The sequence below is a fragment of the Astatotilapia calliptera genome, chromosome 13 (genome assembly GCF_964374335.1).
Source record: "Astatotilapia calliptera chromosome 13, fAstCal68.1, whole genome shotgun sequence".
In the NCBI taxonomy this organism is placed as follows: Eukaryota; Metazoa; Chordata; class Actinopteri; order Cichliformes; family Cichlidae; genus Astatotilapia; species Astatotilapia calliptera.
Window position 1 is genome coordinate 24057173 of NC_137434.1, and position 21950 is coordinate 24079122.

Here is a 21950-nt window from a genome sequence, read left to right on the forward strand (position 1 = left end):
TTTTACATTAACACAAAAGCAAATGTACGTTCTGACTCAGATTGTAGAGTGTAGTGCACAATGGTTTCTGTTCGTTTTGAGGTGTTAGAAAAACTTGCCTGTCCACTATACCACTGTGTTCTGCTTTTTTATCAGTGTTAACTGCTCTTAGCTAGTCAACTTCCTCTACAGTTGATTTCATACACTTTCAAACTAAATCGTCTTCATGTCAGTGTAAAATCAGCTACCGTGGTGTCATCTCATTCATATTGGTGCTATTTTAAAATTTTAAGAGCAGCAGTTTTATGCCAGCTTATGAGTAGCTAATATATATATATATATATATATATATATATATATATATTTGCTACTAATTTTGCATTTAACTGATTAGCAATAATTCAGCTGTTCATACAGTTTTCCTTTTTCTGCACATCTGGTTGTTGTACATAAATATATAGTCTTTTCCTATGTTAACTTTAGTTTCCTTTCTGGTATGTAGACATGTATAGTTTTATATGCCACTCATTGTTTTCCTCGTTGTTAGTTTTGATCAAGTATCCTTGATTTTGAAAGACAAAAGATGTGCTTTCAAATTAATCTGTGACAATTTCATTAAATAAAAGCTGGCCTCACTGCCTATGTGCTCTTAGTTAAACATGTTACATGTAAATGGAGGAAAGTCATTGCACTGCACCTTAGTTTTCTCCAAAACTGGTATCCAGCACTGTGTAGGTTTCAGTTTTATATAAGAGAAAGTGAAAATAGCATAACTGCTTAGCAAAACCTCTCTCTAAAGTCTTGAAGGGAAAAAAAGTTTCTAGTATTAAGGGCAACACACACATCCCTAGTGTTAAAACACAGCAGGAATTGTTTTCTGTTTCAGCAAGTACATTGTTAGAATTTTATGTACGTCACTGTGGCATCATTAGGATGCCACAGTGACGCACATTGGTGCCGTTTCCCAGTATCAATGGTTGTCAACCATTCATGTGTGAAGGTAAATACTTTCCATAGAAATTGCTGGCTTTTTTTATATCTGTAAAAGCAAATATTTGACACTCTTGGGAACAAAGCCAATAGGTAATGGGAATTTACTCAAATAAATGACAGACGACACTGGCATTGTTTAGTTATTGTCATACTTTAAGCAAAACTAGCTATAACATATGATCAAAAATACATCGTCAAAATTGATCGGCAACATAAAAAAATAGTAATCGTAAGAAGAAGAACATTTTCTTTTCTTTTTTTTCTTTTTCTTTTTTACACCAATGTGTAAAATACACACAAAGTATAATCTGGGATTAATTGGGGAGCATTTTTCTCTGCTTTTGGCAATTGCTCATTTCTTCAGAACTTAACTCTCTGCAAATTTAGTCCACAAGCAGACCTTTCTTGGAACAGTTGGTCTCAACATGCTTGTGTCTAAAATGAGAGGAAATCAGTTGAGAGGTGTGTCAGGAAAAAGTCTTTACTCATTTTTTTAAAAAAAAATATATTTTTTTTTAAAGAAAAGGGCTACAGAGCAAAACCAGTGACTTTTGAAATGATGCGCTCTGAGCAAGAAAATTGTTTTGTCATAGTAGTACTGTTGTAGAGTGATGAAATGAGGAAGGGAGAAATGACGCAAGATCCTTCTTTGTAACCTCCATGGTGCCTCTAGCATTAGTGAATTTTAGCATGCCCAGCAAATAGTGTCTGCTCCAAAACCTTTTTCAGTTACTTCATATAGTCGTAGTCATTTTCATTAATATTTTATTGAGTCACTTATAATCTTTACTTTGCTGGTTTCGTAGTTTGACAAACGCTGAGGAAGCCCAAAGAGATGGGAATTTACACATTTCAAAAAAACAACCGCCATATAGAAGCTTCCATTCATCCATTTTTCTTCTTCTAATCCAGTTAAGAGTCATGGAGGGCTGGAGCGTATCCCAGCTGTAACAGGGCAAAAGGTTGCCAGTTTGTTGTAGGGCTAGATAAATTGAATCTAATTTTTATTTGTGTACAGAATCATTACTTCAATCCCTTTGTGTGTCTTTTGCTTTTCATCTTCAACTGTTGCTAAAACTAATTAAACTGTTATTTGTGTTTTAAACTGCAAGAGCTATAAATTCTGCTGCTGGGAGAGGTGTGTGTGTGTGTGTGTGTGTGTGTGTGTGTGTGTGTGTGTGTGTGTGTGTGTGTGTGTGTGTGTGTGTGTGTGTGTGTGTGTGTGTGTGTGTGTGTGTGTGTGTGTGTGTGTGTGTGTGTGTGCGCGCGTGCGTGCTTTTTAAGATCTGTCAAAGCTTACTCAGACTTGGAGATGGTTTGTTTCAAAAGGAATTTAAGTGAATGAATTTAGGGGTGCTGTCCCTCATGTTGTTATACTGTTACATTCACATACAATCTGCTATTCTATACTGCTGTTGCAGTTTTTTTGGTGACACTGTGTATAAATATAGATCAAATGTGTATCGTTTTGTATGTTTCAGTTCTATAAAATATTATGTGTATTAATACCCTGTACGGATAAAAGGGTGATAGTGCACTTTGGTGAAATTGTAAGGTGCTTAGAGATCTTACAGGCGAACTTTGTGAGTGACACTATTTCCTCTTCTTTTCAGGAGACTAAGTGGTATGACGAGACAACAGTAGAACTGATGGCTCCTACCTTGCTTCCTGAGCTGCAACTTCTCAAACGGGTAAAGCCAGAGAATAGTTGTTCTTCTTCTTTGCCTTTATTTGGCTGCTCCCTGTAGGGGTTGCCGCATTCCCATCCATCCATCCATCCATCCATCCCTCCATCCCTCCCCGATGCCTGAACCACCTCAACTGGCTCCTCTTGAAGTGCAGGAGTAGTGGCTCTACTCTGACCCTCTCCCGGATGGCTGAACTTCTCAGCCTATCTCCAAGGGAAAGGACAGCTACTCTTCAGAAAAAGCTCATTTCCACTGCTTGTATCCACATTTTTATTTTGGGTCAATATCAAAAGATTGTGATCATAAGGTAAGGTGATACAGATCAACCTGTAAATTAAGCGCTTGACTTCTACGCTGGGCTTTCTCTTCACCACGACAGACTGGTACAGCATCCATATCACTACAGTCGCTGCACAATTCCGTCTGTCAGTCTCCCATTCCCTTGTGAACAAGACCCCGAGGTACTTAAAATCCTCCACTTGGGGCAGTAACTGGTCCCTGACCCAGAGCGGGCACACCACCCTTTTCTGGCTGAGTTCCATGGACTCAGACTTGGAGGTGCTGATTCTCATTCACTCTGCTTCACGCTCTGCTGTGAACCACTCTGGTGCGAGCTGGAGGCCACCACCTGATGAAGCCAACAGAATCACATAATCTCCAAAAAGCAGAGACAAGATTCTGAGACCCCCAAAGTGGAAGGCTTCCACCACCTGGCTACACCTAGAAATTCTGTCCATAAAAAAATTATGAATAGAATAGTTGAGAATAGGGCAGACGTAGATGAGTTCAATAACCACACGTCTGACTTATTGCAGGCTATACAGACAACATCCCTGCAATGGTTGTATAAGGATCGAATTGCTTATAGCAACGGGCCAGACACCCCCTACTCCCGAAGCACCTCCCTTCGGAACACTTCGAGGGACACGGTCGAATTCCAAATCCACAAAACACATGTAGACTGATTGGGCAAACTCCCATAAAGGGGGTAAAGAGCTGGTCTAGTGTTCCGCAACGAGGCAGAAAACCGCATTGTTCCACCTGCATCCAAGGTTCAACTAATGGACAAGACTCTCCTTTCCAACATCCTGGCATAGACTTTCCTAGGAAGGCTGAGGAGTGTGATCCACCTTTAGCTGGAGCACACACTTTGGTCCCCCTTGTCAAAGATGGGAATCTCACCCCATTCCTACCATCATCTGCTGTTCTCTAGAATAGAAGTTTGCAATCTCCTTATTAACAACACTGATTTCTTATGCCACCCAAAATCATTTTAACTGCAGTAAGCATTCCCTGGACCCTGGAAAAATCTCTTTTTTTGTAATTTTTGTCAATATATTTTTTTCAGGTAAAAGTGAAAGGACCACGTTACTGGGAACTGTCTGTAGACCTCAGCAAAGAAACACAGCATCTAAAGCAAGTATAGAGAGAACATGTATAACTTTGGTAGAGGTTTACAGTAATGATTTTGCTAAATGATAAGGACCATAATTCCTTCTTTTTATTGTAAATGTATAAGTGGAATTTAGACGGAAATGCGAATCTTACTTTTGTTATCTCTCTAAGGTCCATCTTGTCGAGAGATGGGGTGTTGTATGTAAAACTACGGGCTGGCCAGCTGCCCTACAAGGACGACCCTCAAGGTTGGAAGAGCCTGTTAGCCACCACAGTCAACCACCGCAGCTCTGGAGTCAAAGCCTTCAAGGTAAAACTGTCACACCAACCTGAAAAGCATAACGACATTATAGGGGAAGCTCAACATGAGCAGGCTTTCATTGTGTTAGGTAATGTGGCTAAACCTAAAACCCCAGTCAGAGAGAAGTTGTATTTGCAGTTACCTCCGGCTACAGTAATTTCCACTGCCATAACTTTACATTTGGGCTTCATTCATGATATTAGCAACGTAAGCAACTTCCTATGTATTAATCATATTCTCCCAGTAGAGGATTACACTTAAAATATGCTGTAAATAAAATGAATTGGAGAAAAATAGCTGATATTAAACTGAAAGTCTGAACATAATCTGTTTTTATTCATGTTATGTGTTCAGCTTATGTTACCATGGTGATTTAGCTGGTGAAAAAGCGAGCCATATTTGTGACACAAAAAACCCTGACTTAAAGCTCAGCATAGATGCTAACCGAAGCAACTGTGCTAAATGCAATAAATATCCACCTTTTTAAAAAATTAGATTAAGTTTGCTACTATCAGCCAGAGCATCTGCATTGTATTCTCTTTCTGTAGTGTACTTGTTAGTGGTGAGAGTTCATTAACATGTTGCAGGTTAATGAAGGCGTTAGTACATTTTTATGTAGATTTACAGGTTTTGTAAGCATTATCAAGCTTTTTTGTTTACGCTTTTCTCCTAATACACATAGACAAAAATCTACAGGTGGTGGAAAATTTTAGATGCGTTGTAGTTGAAGTGAGACAATTTCATATTACAAATTTGAAGAAGGAGTCCTATCTGGCTTGGTTAGCCTGTGGGACTCCGGAGGCAGCCGACAGGTATCGACAGGCCAAGCGGAATGCGGCTCGGGCAGTGGCTGAAGCAAAAACTCGGGTGTGGGAGGAGTTCGGAGAGGCCATGGAAAAAGACTTTCGGGCTGCCTCGAAGAGATTCTGGCAAAACCGTCAGACGTCTCAGGAGGGGAAAGCGGTGCTCTACCTGCACTGTGTATAGTGCTGGCGGAGCGCTGCTGACGTCGACTGAGAAAATTGTCAGGCGGTGGAAGGAATACTTCGAGGACCTCCTTAATCCCACTGACACGTCTTCCGAGGAGGAAGCAAAGTCTGGGGATGAGGGGAATGACCCGCCAATTTCCAGGGGCGAGGTCACTGAGGCAGTTAAACAACTCCTTGGTGGCAGAGCCCCTGGTGTTGATGAGGTCCGCCCCGAGTTCCTGAAGGCTCTGGACGTTGTAGGGCTGTCCTGGTTGACACGCCTCTGCAATGTTGCATGGAGATCAGGGGCAGTACCTGTGGACTGGCAGACCGGGGTGGTGGTCCCCATCTTCAAGAAAGGGGACCGGAGGGTGTGTTCCAACTACAGGGGGATCACACTCCTCAGCCTCCCTGGGAAAGTCTATGCCAGGGTGCTGGAAAGGAGAGTTCGTCCGTTAGTCGAACCTCGGATACAGGAGGAACAATGCGGTTTTCGTCCTGGTCGCGGAACACTGGACCAGCTCTTTATCCTCTCCAGGATACTTGAGGGTGCATGGGAGTTTGCCCAACCAGTCTACATGTGTTTTGTGGACTTGGAGAAGGCATTCGACCGTGTCCCTCGGGGTGTCCTGTGGGAGGTGTTGCGGGAATATGGGGTGTCTGGCCCATTGCTACGGGCCATTCGATCCCTATACAACCGTTGCAAGAGCTTGGTTCGCATTGCCGGCAATAAGTCGGACTCGTTCCCGGTGGGTGATGGGCTCCGCCAGGGCTGCCCTTTGTCTCCGGTTCTGTTCATAATTTTTATGGACAGGATTTCTAGGCGCAGCCAAGTGGCGGAGGGCTTTCGCTTTGGTGGCCTCAGAATCTCATCTCTGATTTTTGCAGATGATGTGGTTCTGTTGGCTTCATCGGGTGAGGGCCTCCAGCTCGCACTGGAGCGGTTCGCAGCCGAGTGTGAAGCAGCGGGAATGAAGATCAGCACCTCCAAATCTGAGGCCATGGTTCTCAGCCGGAAAAGGGTGGAGTGCCCACTCCGGGTCGGGGATGAGTTCCTGCCCCAAGTGGAGGAGTTCAAGTATCTCGGGGTCTTGTTCGCGAGTGATGGGAGAAGGGAGCCGGAGATCGACAGACGGATTGGGGCTGCAGCTGCAGTAATGCGGACGCTGCACCGGTCCGTCGTGGTGAAGAGGGAGCTGAGTGTAAAAGCGAAGCTCTCAATTTACCGGTCGATCTACGTCCCTACCCTCACCTATGGCCACGAGCTGTGGGTAGTGACCGAAAGAACGAGATCGCGGATACAAGCGGCAGAAATGAGCTTCCTCCGAAGGGTGGCTGGCCTCTCCCTTAGAGATAGGGTGAGAAGTTCGGCCATCCGGGAGAGGCTCAGAGTAGAGCAGCTGCTGCTCCACATCGAAAGGAGCCAGCTGAGGTGGTTCGGGCATCTGACAAGGATGCCCCCTGGGCGCCTCCTGGGTGAGGTGTTCCAGGCATGTCCCACCGGGAGGAGGCCCCGGGGCAGACCCAGGACACGCTGGAGAGATTATATCTCTCGGCTGGCCTGGGAACGCCTTGGTATTCCCCCGGATAAACTGGAGGAGGTGGCTGGGGAGAGGGAGGTCTGGGCCTCTTTGCTTAGGCTGCTGCCCCCGCGACCCGGCCCCGGACAAAGCGGATGAAGATGGATGGATGGATGGAAATTTGAAAAAAACAGCCATTTTATTCTTAGTTTTCTATAGGTTATCTTATTTTTTTGTCTTGTGTCTCTCCCTCTTTAATAGACTTTTTTTTTTTTCCACGCAGTGCCAAATGCAAAGCTCACCTCAACTTGCACCGCACCCTTGTTAGTTTGAGTCAGTTTGCATCTTTCCAGCGAGTTCATCTGCAAACGAGCTCCTTCAACAATTTGCTTACAGTACTGCACACAGCTTTCAGAAGCCTGAGATAAGCAAGGGTTTTAGTAGGGAGTCGGGTACTACTAACCCACAGACGCTCATGGTTCCCTTTTTCTTTTAGATTTATAATGCGCATTAATAACTATAGTTCAATCAACTGAGGGGCCAGATACATCTTAAAGATCCTGTGTCAGATCTTTGGTGTATATTTTCCTATTTCTTAAGAACATGACTTTCAGATACTGTTGATTTGCAGTGAATAGTTTATGGTTTTTTTGGGGGCGGGGGTTCTATACCAATTTAAGTTTTCCATTGCATTTTGCTTCTTACAAACCCTTCTTTAAAAATTGATTTGAAAACAGACAAACACATTAATAGGAGTGACTGGAAATGAATTGACCTCCTCCCCAGTGAATGCTTCTGTCCAGTCTTGGCAGGTTGTCACTAAATGTTCAGTAGGCAGCTGTGTGGTTGACAGACTATTTACTGGTTTCCTGATGGTCTCAGTGTATGCTGTCAATATACTTAGAAGTCCAGAGGGGGGAAAACAAACACTGTTTATTCCACTTGTCCACACTCATCCCCCCCCCCCACTCAATTTCTTCTTCTTCTTCTAGTTTCCTCTTTCTTTCTGATCTTCTATGTTGCAATTTTGACACAGTCTCCTCTTTTTCCTCTGTTTTGTCTCGTGTTTATGTAACACTTTAAGATGAATTTGATTTGTTTAAAAAGTGTTAACTGCATAAGATTTCATTTATTTCTTCAGATCACATCTCTTGTGCCCCTTCCTTATATTAAATGTCTTCTTCTTTCAAATGCTTCTTTATCTGTCTTTTGTATCCTTCCTTTTCTCTCTTTCTCCTCCATATGTTAATTTATAGCAATATTACAATTGTTTTGTTTTTCTGCAGCCTGAAGCCATCTCTACGTTCACCTCTGAGCCAGCTCTTGTCTCCTTTGCCGAGCTCTTCTGTAAAACTTCTGAAGGAATGAAACATGTGAGTTTTACATCCAAAAATGGATACGGATACACTCTGAAGGCAGGTTTCCTCCATAATGGCTTATCCCTGCAGTCATGTTACTGTTGTGGGTGAGCAACAGAGAGCCTGTAGCTGGTTTGAACAAACACAAGGAGTATAATGGTATTGCAAAACACTCAGCCTTAAACAGATTTTTTTTTCTTAAGAGATGCCAGCTCAGTGGTGAGTTATAGTTTACTGTAAGATTTCTAAAGCAAATGTGTTGAATATAAATGCAAACAAAAGGTAACAAAACGTGTTTTCATTTATCCAGATGCATCCAGCATTTTCCCTACTTTCTTTCTTTTTTTTCTTTTTTTTTTAAACAGAACCGACCGTTTTTACCCCTCAGTCGTTAAAGGCTGATGGGTTATTATCGTCACCCCACCAGGCAGGGGGCTGGCTCCTGGCACCGGATATTAGTGAATGCGATAACCTGAGATCAAGGCGATGCAAGAGCTTCAAACTCTTGAAGGAGTTTGATTCTCAGTGACCTTGACCTCAAGGTCAAAATAGGTTTTCTGAAAATCTTTTAAATGCAATAACTGAAGAAGGAAATTCCAAATTAATAACATAGGTGCATCTACTAAAAATCTTGGATGAATTTGATTCTCGGTCACCTTGATCTTAAGGTCAGAGTAAGTTTTCTGAAATGCAATAACTTGAGAAAAAATGCAAAAATGCACCATAGCTGTGCCTACTAGGAGGCTGAGGGGTAGTACTTCGTAGTTGCCAGTATTTTTAGAGAGTTATTCCAGACAAGAGTTTGTCAATTTTCCCAGGAAGCCTGACCTTTCAAATATCTCACAGCTTTGTTGTTAACATAGTTGGCAATGAAATATAGTTACATTGTAAACAAAACTATTCTTCCCTTTAGAGTAAACAAGGAGCCATGATTGTGGAGGAGCTCTGACATAAGCAATGGAAAAATACAAAAAGCTAATAAAATGTCTTCCCAGATTCATGTTAGACAAAACCCAAATAGGTCAGTTTTGTGTTAGATAAACAACAATTTTCATACACCATGTATTCCTGTATCCTGATTCAGGTCTTGTGCAGGACAACCCATCCATGAGCATGATTTTATAATGTTACAAATATATTAAAAGGAATTGTTCTCTATATAAAGAATAAAGACAATTTCAGGAAACTGCTATAGCAAACGATAAACATAAAGATGAAAAATCAGGGAAAACTAACTACAAACAGCCATATCAGCCTTTAGAAGAGATTAGCTTAAATTAAAAGCATATAGGAAGCATTTACCAGACTCTGTATCAGTGTTTTATATGTTACAAACAAAACAAGTTTCAAGTTTCAAGTACAGCTACAGTATAGATCTTGGTAGAAATGTGGGGAATATTCAAGACCTTGACTTTGACTCAGCATGCCAACAGGAGTAACAGGCATTCAATGGCCCTCTGAGGCCAGTCTGCATAATGCACATATGCTGAAGTTTTCCAAGTAGCATTTTTCCTGTATTCATTACTTTTAAGTCGAGTATATTGGTAAATATTTGCTGCTAGTTTGCAAATATTTGGTCATAAAGGCAAAGTATTGAATAAATTCAAAACTCACACAGGTTATTACCCCTTAACATTCCTGCACATTTTTAACATCTGTACTATATTTTACCTCAATTTTGACCTCAAAGTCACACATTCTGTGCCTTTAATGAGCTTAACATTGCTTTTAGCAATACATTTGGCAAACGTGAAATCACAGAACTCACAAAAAAGATTGGCTTTAAAATAAGAATAGTTTTTAGGATATTTCAGTCAAAACAGGTTTGCATACAAGCTTAATGAAAAAAATAAACTGTAATGACGCCCAAAAAATGCTTACCTACAGCTTGATCTTATTAATCACTTGACTCTTATTTTGAGTAAAGTGGCTGCTTCGTCACATCTGGGTAATCTGTTAGATTGCACAGAGGTCATTGGTTTCAACTTGCATGGTGAAATGGAAGAAAATTAATCATGTTGAAGCATAGTGTTCTGTAATTAAATTTAAGAACAGGAGGACATCTCTTTGCTGTTCGTCTAGTTTTATCTGTTCAATCTCAGCATTTCTGCCTCTATATTTTCTACTTGTTTATTAAATGTGAATATAGCCTGTAAATTCAGGAAATTGTTTTCTGGCGTGTAATTGCAAGATTCGTTGCTGTCTGGTATTAATGTGGGGTGAAATAGCTCCATGCCTAGATTTTAAATATACAGATCCCAACAGGCTCCGTATTTCTCCTTGTCAGTAGAGTGTGCCTAACATGAACAGATGGCCTTAAAAGTAATGAATTTAGTTTTTAATCAGAGTTCAGCCTCTATATAAGGAACTGATTAAGATGTGTTCTGTACAAACTTCAGTTAAATTCATACGATTTTAGACAGCGACACAATTTTAATACACTAAACATGTGGCTGATTGCAGGCTTTCAGCTTGAATTCAAGGGTTTTAACAAAAGTGTTGCATTCATTGTTTAGGAGAGAGAGACATTTTTACCCCTCAGCTGTGAAAGGCTGATGGGCTATTGTCATCACCCACCGGGCAAGCAGGCGGTGTGGTCAACCAAGTTTGTAAATGTGATAACTTGACAACAAAGAGATGTACGATTTTGAAATTGATACCAGCGGGTGTATCTACTAAAAGTCTTCGGATCTGGCGACCTCGAGATTGAGGTCAGAGGTCAAGTTTTCTGAAAGTCTTGTGAATACGAATGAAACTCGAGAACAAGGCGACATAGGATCTTGAACATCCGTAGGTGTATTTACTAGGAGGCTGAGGCTGTGAAGGGATAGCCGTGATTCCAAATGCTGAACTTGCATTTGGTACCTTTGCCCTGGAAAGCCCAATGAGATGTTAATGCAAGTGAAAGAGGCCATTAGGATTAAAAGTTAAAGTAAACCAATCACCTTTAAAAGAAGGAATCCATTGGTGAGCCAGTTAAGGAAAAACCCTTCACTAAATCTATCGAGAAGACTCCTTCATTGATGTAAATGCAGGGGGTTTACAACAAGGTGCAAGCCAGAAAACACTCAAAAGAGCCTGCACATTTCTGAGAAAAACATCCTTTGGACAGAAGAAAGATTAGCTTCCCAGAATGATGGAAAAGAAAAGTTTGGAGAAGGAGCTTATGATCTGAAGCATACTAATTCATCTGTAAAACATAGTAGGGACAATGTTATATGGTCATATAGGCATGTATAGCTGTCAAAGGAACTTGGTTACTAGTGGTTATAGATTATGTGACTGAAGAAGTAGTTTTAAAGTGCACAGGGCTATATTCTCTGCTCAGATCCAACAAAGTGCTTCAGAGTGGAAATAATGTTTGTGGAAATTTGTTAATAAAGCCTGCAGACACAATGAGTTGTAACAGCACCTTTATTTCAACTATCTCATGCATAAGGAGGGACGTCAGTCAGGGGGGCACTGAGAGTCGTCTCAAAGTTGATGGTCTCGGTGCTGGCTAAAACACACAGCTCTGTGAATCCTCCATTTTCTCCGCTTCAACAGCTGGTAGGACAAAGGTACCTTTTCCCTCAGGGGTGATCAGCCCATCCATGGAACAGTTGTTCAGCGACCATGTTTTTATTAAAGGATGTTATCTACCGCTCACCGCTTGTCTGCAGGCTTTAAATGGAAAACTTCCACAACATGGATAATGACACAAAACATACTCCAAATACAATGCAAAGGTTTGTCAAACGGGAGAATATGGACATTTTTTCAGTGGCCAACAGTATAAGCGGTTAATGCACATACAGGGAGTGCAGAATTATTAGGCAAGTTGTATTTTTGAGGAATAATCTTATTATTGAACAACAACCATGTTCTCAATAAACCCAAAAAACTCATTAATATCAAAGCTGAATGTTTTTGGAAGTAGTTTTTAGTTTGTTTTTAGTTTTAGCTATTTTAGGGGGATATCTGTGTGTGCAGGTGACTATTACTGTGCATAATTATTAGGCAACTTAACAAAAAACAAATATATACTCATTTCAATTATTTATTTTTACCAGTGAAACCAATATAACATCTCCACATTCACAAATATACATTTCTGACATTCAAAAACAAAACAAAAACAAATCAGCGACCAATATAGCCACCTTTCTTTGCAAGGACACTCAAAAGCCTGCCATCCATGGATTCTGTCAGTGTTTTGATCTGTTCACCATCAACATTGCGTGCAGCAGCAACCACAGCCTCCCAGACACTGTTCAGAGAGGTGTACTGTTTTCCCTCCTTGTAAATCTCACATTTGATGATGGACCACAGGTTCTCAATGGGGTTCAGATCAGGTGAACAAGGTGGCCATGTCATTAGTTTTTCTTCTTTTATATCCTTTCTTGCCAGCCACGCTGTGGAGTACTTGGACGCGTGTGATGGAGCATTGTCCTGCATGAAAATCATGTTTTTCTTGAAGCATGCAGACTTCTTCCTCTACCACTGCTTGAAGAAGGTGTCTTCCAGAAACTGGCAGTAGGACTGGGAATTGAGCTTAACTCCATCCTCAACCCGAAAAGGCCCCACAAGCTCATCTTTGATGATACCAGCCCAAACCAGTACTCCACCTCCACCTTGCTGGTGTCTGAGTCGGACTGGAGCTCTCTGCCCTTTACCAATCCAGCCACGGGCCCATCCATCTGGCCCATCAAGACTCATTCTCATTTCATCAGTCCATAAAACCTTAGAAAAACCAGTCTTGAGATATTTCTTGGCCCAGTCTTGACGTTTCAGCTTGTGTGTCTTGTTCAGTGGTGGTCGTCTTTCAGCCTGTCTCTGAGTATTGCACACCTTGTGCTTTTGGGCACTCCAGTGATGTTGCAGCTCTGAAATATGGCCAAACTGGTGGCAAGTGGCATCTTGGCAGCTGCACGCTTGACTTTTCTCAGTTCATGGGCAGTTATTTTGCGCCTTGGTTTTTCCACACGCTTCTTGCGACCCTGTTGACTATTTTGAATGAAACGCTTGATTGTTCGATGATCACGCTTCAGAAGCTTTGCAATTTTGAGACTGCTGCATCCCTCTGCAAGATATCTCACTATTTTTGACTTTTCTGAGCCTGTCAAGTCCTTCTTTTGACCCATTTTGCCAAAGGAAAGGAAGTTGCCTAATAATTATGCACACCTGATATAGGGTGTTGATGTCATTAGACCACACCCCTTCTCATTACAGACATGCACATCACCTAATATGCTTAATTGGTAATAGGCTTTCGAGCCTATACAGCTTGGAGTAAGACAACATGCATGAAGAGGATGATGTGGACAAAATACTCATTTGCCTAATAATTTTGCACTCCCTGTATTTAGTGAACCTAAAATCTTTTGTAAAGCTTAGTAGTCTGAACTTAAATCACATCTATTTTTTGAGAGGGAGACATATTTTTCTGGATGTTGTGAGACCTTGAGCCTTGTCGAATTGCCACACGCTCACTCCATGTTTTGTCTTTGCAGAGAGAAGATACTCTAGTGTTGTTCTCAGCTATGCTGTACGAATGTGTGACGCAGGAGTGTCCAGAGATGCTGCCCACATATATTGCTATCGAGCAGGTAACGCAAACGCACAGATTATGTGAGAGAGAGACGACTCTTCCCTGTCAGTACATTTTAGCAATTGTAAAGCAATTAAACAACCAAGTAACAGTAACACAAACGTTCCAGAAAAGAAATTCCATGAAATGAAATACTAGTGTGTGTCAGGTTGGCTTAAGTTTTAAATGACTAAGTGAAATGAACTGAAAAAATATTTACCTTAAAGTTAGAAAATTCATTTACAAACACATAATATTCTTTGAATCATGGTTATCAAAAATCTAGACCAATAACAGGATATAACTACGTATATACATCATACAAATGTGTATATATATCAGATAAATTGGAAGGTGTATTAGAATGTTAAGTGGCCTTTCCTACTTTTTAGTTTTACCTGTTGTATTTAAAGTTCCTTTGTCTCATACCACAGAATCTTTATAGCCTGTTTTTCCCCTGGAGTACAGAGTTTTGCTTTGTTTTTTAAAATACAAATTCATACAGAAATAAAGCTGTGGCTAACAAACCACAAAAAAAATAAGCTAATGTCCTAATCAAATAATTTTGCAAGGTTTTTAAATGTCCACTGGTAGATACGCCTGACAGACCTTCAGTAAGTGCTCTACATCTGTTAAGACACATGAACACATTGCCTTTGCTGGTGTCTCTCAGGCAGTGTCAGCTCTGCGTCGGGGTGATTTGCTGCAGACCTTTCCCTTGTGGCAGTTGCGTCTGGTAGTGGAACTGTGGGACAGCAGGATGCAGCGAGGTCCTGCGAACCGCCGCGACACCCTGCTTACTTCTGAATTTCTGCCGGTCATGAAGAATGCGGTGGATGCCACACTTGACAGCTGGCTCAAAGGTGAAGAGAAATTACATGTTCAGAACTTTTCTTTAATTGGGTCCATAGTTTTATTTTGGGGTTTTTTGGACAAAGACACATTTTGCAGCTTTTCCTCCGTAAACCACAAGTGTTGAATTTGTATTTTTCATTGAGATAGAAGAAGAAACCAGTTCAAATGAAGGAGGCCATCTTTAGACTGAGAAACCAGAGTAAATCTATTAGAGAGGAACCACTTTAGGAGTGACCAGACAATCAATCCGGTGCATTCTTGAAACAGATGAATGCACTGGCCACCTCAGCAACACCCAAAGGCCTAAAAGAGCACAGAAGATAACTAAAGTACATAATGACGGAATTATTTCGGTGGTTAAGAAAAAAAACAACTTCACAACAGGGCTGTACTTGAAAGAATAACCTGAACCATAGGATATCATAACCCAAAGCACAGGATGACCTGACCCGAAGGATAAAGCAAGAGAAATCTAAGACTTTCTCAAGGCAATGGGATATTATTCAATGGTCAAGTTAGTCATCTGATCTTAACCTTGTAGAGCTTGCTTTTCAGTTATCAGTAAGGAAGCTGACTAAATATTAACTGATAATTTATGGCAAAGGGGTGGGATTAAATAAGTGTTTACTTCTTCCCACTCCCTTTCAACATGTAAATTAATCAAATAAAAAATTAATCAAAATTGAAGACAAAGCTGAACATAGAGACCCACAAACACACATTAGTTAAAGGCAGTTAGTAAACATCTAGCAGAGCATTTAAGGGGAAAGGGAATCCACTGTGACTGTGTGCAGAGGCATAACTACAAAAATGGTCTTCATTCAACAAATTGTGGGACTAACTGTAAGAGGGGTAATTCAAGGATTAATGAAGAGAGGTTAAATCTTACAAACCTTTAAACTAAAGAGTCTGTACTGAAACTAAAAATAGCCTAGTCAGGTCACAGAGGACTAATTGATAGTGTTTGATAAAAAATTTTAGCAGTTAAACCCAAGGTCACTAACTATATCTGCACTTAGTGTAGTTAATGATTAATCGAGATGTGTCAATCGTAAAAATTAATAATAAAAATGACTTATTTCATCCTGGATCAAACACTCAGGGTGCATTGCAGTCATGTATAAAAACTGTTTTATGTATAACAAGTATGCCCTACACCCCAAAAAAGCTGATGTTTTTTATGTGCGAAACAGGTCAGTTCCTGAGTTGAGGTTTTTGGTGTTTGCTTGCACAAACATCTGTCTTGCAAAGATCACATCTGTACCTAATTTCTTTTTACCCAAAGCGCTGCTGTTAAAATGTTAAGAAAGGAATGTTTCAACTCCAAATACATTCTTGACCAACAGAGATGGGACTTTCCTCTGTGCTGTGTAGCAAAGAATCTGTTTGCATTTCTTGCCTGGTTACACCACATTTAAACAGATGTAAAGCTGTGCTGAATGTGTTGGTAGAAGAAAGCACATGATGCGGGACAGATTGCTGTTTGCTGCTACAGATGTCTGATGTGGGTATCAATTGATGGTATCAACACGAGAACAACATGAAGAATGCTGAGCAAAGGCTCAGATGTCTTACCCTATTCAGTAACACATTTAGCAAACACAACTTCTGCTCACTGTGGGTCCTGCTCTGTCGAGTTGAAACGGTGTTAATAATTGTCTCTTATTCATTGAATAATAGATTTTTTTCAAGTGTTTCTTACAATATATATCAACAACGTCAGGGGGAATTTTTCAGATCTCAGGTTTTAGACTGTCCTGAATGCTCCATTTATTTATTCATTCATTCATTTATCTATCTGTATCCCCCTCCCTTTCATTCTTGAATTTCTATAATCTCCTTTCAGCTGCTCCTTTTGGAGTCGCCACAGTGGATCATCTGCCTCCATCTCATCCAATCCCTAGCGCCCTCCTCTGTCATAACAGACAGGGGAGGAGACACTCCCCATCTTCCACTACATCCATAAATCTTCTCTGTGGTCTTCCTCTTTTTCTCATCCTTTTTCTAACATATCCACAGTCCCTCTTCTGCGCATGTCCAAACCATCTAAATCTTGCCTCTTTAACTTTGCCCAGAACTTTTATAATGAAAGAGGATTTTCTTAATATGGTCATCTCAGAGACAGCTCTAACTGTGAGTACAGCAGCCACATTCACCTCTTTATGAAGGGCAGCCAATCAGAAAAAATGGTTAAAAGGAAGAGGAACTGCAAGGGCTTGTTTCAGGCATTGGCTGAACTGAGGCCCTGCATCAAGGCCTAGTATACAAAATATTATTATTTAGATTATTTAGAATTGTGAATCATAGAAAACTAATCTAACAGCATTCTCTGGTTTTGGTGTGCTTTGGATACCATCACCTTAGCCTCCAGTAAAACTGTGAAGAATCTTGGAGTCATTTTTGAGCAGGTTATGTCATTTAGTGTTCACATTAAGTAAAAATACAGAACTGCTTTCTTTCATCGACACAATCTCTCTAAAATTAGAAACATCCTTACTTAGGGTGAAAGCTACTTAATACATTTATTACTTCTACATGGGACTATTGTAATTCATTATTATCAGGTTGTTCTCAAAGTTCTCTGAAAAGCCTTAATCCAAAATAATGGAGCAAGAGTAGTGACACGGATTTTCTTCTATGGCTCCCTGTTAAATCTAAAATCTTTCTCAATTACAAGGTCTTCAATAATCCGCCAGCATGATATCGTAAAGATTTCCTCGTACTTCATTTTCCCGTCACTTTGCTCTCAGACTGCTGGCTTACTTGTGGCTCCTAGAATTTCTAAAAGTAAAATCATAGGCAGAGCCTCCAGCTATTATGGACCTCTCATGTGGAAGCAGCTGCCAGTCTCCCATAATTTGGGAGACAGGCATCATCATTAAAAGGGGGTTGTTTTTACTGTTGCCTACTGCTTGTGCATAGGGGATTATCTGATTGGTGCAGTTTTCTCTGTAATAATGTGGGTGACCTTTGTTTTTCATATTGTTCTGTTTGATTAAAATAGAGTTGAGTGGAGCAGGAATTGGCGCAATAGTCCACTTTAAGGACAATGTGACAAGTTGTATGAGAGAGAATCAGAAGGCCACCATATGACAGGTGTCAGCTGAGGAAAGTCAGCTGTTAGCTAGACATTCTTCAAAAGCAATCAGGTTTTTTTTTCTACTGATAAACAAGCTTGACATTAGATGCATTAATATCAGCAAGTATAGACTCTGTGAACACATAACATGTATAGATAGATAATAGATATAGATCTAGTGAGCATTTATTTTTGCAGTGCCTGCATGTGACAAAGAGTTGGCTCTGCTGAGCAGCAGTGTCACATGCCGAGTATTTCACAGGCAGGATGTGTTTCAGCTTGTTTTCCTGTAATGGGTGTAGCACATTAATGTCATAGTTTAGAAGTTAACCAGCCTGTGTATATACTTAAACAAACACGCATTCCATCACAGAAATTGCACACACAAGTACACTAACACACCCACATGGTAATAAATGCACAATAAGCAGCGTGGGAAACAGGTGAAGTAGTTGGATGGGACTGCATTCAAGAAATAATTCAAACATGCCTTTACTTTTATGTTTTGTGACGCCTCTCGCCTCTGGCAGACAGCTGAAAGGAAATCCAAACTAGCTTGACCTCAAGCATCGGGAATGTGAAGTTCTCTGGAACTCAACCATGAATGAAATATGTATCAAGAGCTTGCTTGTTATTTTTATGATTCTTGTTTCAACCCTTGTATCTTTCTGAGAAGTGACTGCATGCAGCAGTGAATTCATTCATAAAAGATACTGAGGTACACAAGAAGTCACAGATATTTCCCAATGGGATTCTTTGAATTTCATGCAATATTAAAAGGGACCATTATCAATTAAAGATTAGTTTTGAATTGTGTTTTTAGAAAATGTAAGGAAATTCAGCAGCATAGGACTTATTTTTCTGAGACCTTTTCTCACACAACTGTTCTGAGAGAGATGGAGATTTCCACCCTTAAAATCACCAGGGGCATTTCCTGTTGAAATATATTTAAGGATGCGTGCATAGCCTGGGGACAGAAACACATTTCTACAGTCTTGTGACATGATTACACAGTTTTGAGGTAAATTGGCTTGCTTGAAAGTAAATCAAGGCGTGACTTTGCATGCCACATGCAGCAAATGTGCAGAACTGCATATTTGCCACATGGCTTGCTGACACGACGCACATTCCAGATAGCAACGAGTAAAGTTTTGTTTTTACATCAAGGCCACGGAGGGCAAACCATGAATCTGTTGTTCTATCTGCTGTCACCTTGGCTAAAGTGGAACTGTAAACAGAGTTTAAATACTGCCTGTTGAACAGCTGCTGCTTTGCCTTTAAGCAGCCTTTTATTACTCCAGTTTCAGTGCAGAACTGTCCTTCATAAAGTCCTTGGCTTTCGCCAGATCACTGGTGCTAAGCGTCAGTCGGACCTAATAGTTCCAGAGGGATAACAAGCAGATATCCTCTTTTGGGATAGTGAAAACTATGGGTCCTCTGGTTTTAGGCACAAAAATCACTTTTTTTTTCTGTTTTTAGTTTTCTTTTGTTCATTCATTCAGTGTCTGTAATCCACATTGGCTCACTCTACCATGTATGAGCAAAGAAGACAAAAACATGACAGGTATCAGGTTTCAAAAAAGAAAGAAATAAAGAATGGAAAAAGGCATTTTCTAGTAAGATAATTGATTACCGGTATAAGCTTAAAAAAAAAAAGTAAATAAAAAAAATATCTGTGTCTTCTCTCATCAAATATCTGTTTTCTTTCCTAGAAAACAGCTCTGTGTTGAGGACCTACATGAAGGGAGAGGCACTCTCAAAGGACACCCAATCGATCATGTTGGCCTGCTTCTTGGTGTACCGGTCAATCCCCTACCTCAAGAACGCACACACACAGCTGGAGGGTAAGACAAACATACGCTCACATGAAACTGCATTTGTACTTTTGCATATAAACATCCAGCATGCTGTTGACAGCATCAAGAATTTACCTCTATGACTTAGATCGCTACAATGTAACTAAGAGGGGGAAAGTAGCATTTCTACCATCATGATTGATTGATTGATTGATTGATTGAATCTTTATTTTAAACATGTTGAAAAAGTACAACAAAATAGAATTAAAAGAGACAAATGAACAAAGCAAAACAAAAGGAAAACGAGCAACCACAACTCCAAATAACGTTCTTGTTCAAAAAGGAGCAGGAAGAAGCATAAGCTTATTTAATCCCACCCCTTTTCCACTATCTAGTATCAATAGACTACAGAAATACCTCCTTGCAATTACATTATATGTCATGTGTATTTATTTATTTTTTTAAATATTTTTCTATCTATCCATACATCTATCATACAGAACTTGAAACCATTGTACAAAAAAAATTCATATGATGAAAACTGCACACTTGTTTAAGGCTTTATTCTTTCACATGCAGGCTGCAGCTCACTTGGGGACTTACTGTTACTTAGCAGCCAGTTGGGCATCCCTTTGAGAGATTTGCTGAGGCTCGTACCTGTCCTTCTGGGTTCTGCATCTGGACCACACACACTGCTGGGATTTCCACTGCAAGCATTTTGATTGTGATTCTCAGAACTCGTAAATGGGCTGGTATCCTCTCAGAGAAACACTTCAAAGCCTTGCACTGCTGGCACCCGTGGGACTGATTTTCTACCTGTAACAGCTGCAAACAGGTGCAGCACGTGGGACAAAATGTGAGCATTAGACATCTTTTGTCTAAATGCAGCATGGCTGCCTTGAATGGAGAAGAACTGACTTTTTCCCTCTGAGGCTCTAGGAAATGAAATAACTAAAGTAATTATCTTTGTAACATATTTGTATTTAGGTTGGGTTTTTTTTAATGGTATAAAAAAGGTTTAGGCTGCAGTAATCGTGCAGTTTAACCTTTTCAGATGGTTACTCAGAATTCCAGTGGCAGATAGAACAGAATGAACTGATCATTATAATTCAGCTGTTGTCATATACTAGTTTTCAAGCTGAGTTCAGTCCACTGGGTTGAGTGAACATGAAAAGACAGAAAAGGCAATAAAAAGCAGAAGTACCTGCACACTCCATGAATACTGTTTTTATTCTGTGGCTTAATGTGGGTGAATGAGACTCCTCAACATAATCAGGACATCATCTGCCTTATTGTTTCCTCTTTTTTAGATCTCATTATGTCCACCACTTTGAAGATACTCTTTTTGAAAATGCTGCTGCATTTCCTGTGTTTTTATGTTTCTGACAAAGACCAGTTGCTTACTGCTCATTAAACCCTCACAAGAACTGCATTCATCTTTTTTGATGTGTTGTTGCCAGTGTCCGTCATGCTTGTTTATTTAGCTCAGATCTTACTTTTGTGGTGCCAGCCTTGCATCAGTGTGGATAAGATAAAGGTCGCTTTTTAAGTGATGCGTGAAACAAAATGGTCTGTGTTGTTTCAGGTGTCCTGCCACATGAAAGAAATCCCCTGATCTTCCAGTGATAGTTTTGTAGTAAAGCAATGTCCTCCACAGGTGGGGCTCAGTTTGCTAGTTATTTGCACTGTTACTTGCTTTAGTTTGCTTTGTGAATCTTTACACCAACACAGAAACTGTGATATGGCCTGAGAACGTGAGGTCAGCATCTAATCCTCTAAATTTTTGCCTTTATTTAACCAAACCATAACTCATAAAACTGTGGAGGTAATCTGAACGGTCAGGTTAAAATGTGCTAGTAGTAACAAAAAAACACAATTTCTTATGAAGTAAGTTATGCTGGTGTTTTCTTGAAGACATTTACAGATTTTTGTGTTTCTGTTGGATATTTGATGCTGAGCTTAGCCAGAAAATCTGACACCCCAGACTGGGACTTTCCTTTGCAGTTCATGACTGTAGCATAAGTGCTTAAAAATGCACTACTGCATGTAGTGGTGGAAATCCGAGTTAGTGAAAACTAACTGACCATTTCTTGACGCTTTTCTCTTCCAAAGTGCTCACGGAGTCAGATTTCTATAAAACAGTTTCACCAACAATGAGCAGAAATAAATTTTATATAAATGAAACGGGTAAAGACAGAAATTTGGAACAAAACTTAACTGATGTATATCTTAATGATGATAATACTAACTGTGTTGGATATATCGAAATAAAAATTTGGAGAAAAATAGTAAATAGATTTCATTAAAAGACTTTAAGGGACTGTAAGGTCACTAATCCTCACATTAATAAGCTGCAACAGTGGCTCAGTGTGGTTCCCAGATGCTTTTTCTGTAGTTGCTGGAGTGCCATCAGGTTTTACGTTTTATTATCAAACTAGCCTAGTTATGG

At 40.3% G+C, this 21950-nt stretch overlaps 1 protein-coding gene across 1 annotated transcript in view; it reads left to right on the plus strand.

The window, feature by feature from the left end:
• The window catches only part of anapc1 (anaphase promoting complex subunit 1), a 60310-nt gene extending 39377 nt beyond the window's left edge, over window positions 1–20933 (plus strand). The window contains exons 46-53 of the mRNA XM_026189811.2: window positions 2586–2663; window positions 4009–4076; window positions 4227–4365; window positions 8131–8217; window positions 13695–13790; window positions 14445–14634; window positions 19418–19549; window positions 20081–20933. Of these exons, the coding sequence (XP_026045596.2) occupies window positions 2586–2663; window positions 4009–4076; window positions 4227–4365; window positions 8131–8217; window positions 13695–13790; window positions 14445–14634; window positions 19418–19549; window positions 20081–20223 (933 nt within the window). The 3' untranslated portion in view covers window positions 20224–20933. The remainder of the gene's footprint in view (window positions 1–2585; window positions 2664–4008; window positions 4077–4226; window positions 4366–8130; window positions 8218–13694; window positions 13791–14444; window positions 14635–19417; window positions 19550–20080) is intronic.
• The last annotated feature ends 1017 nt before the right edge of the window (window positions 20934–21950 follow it).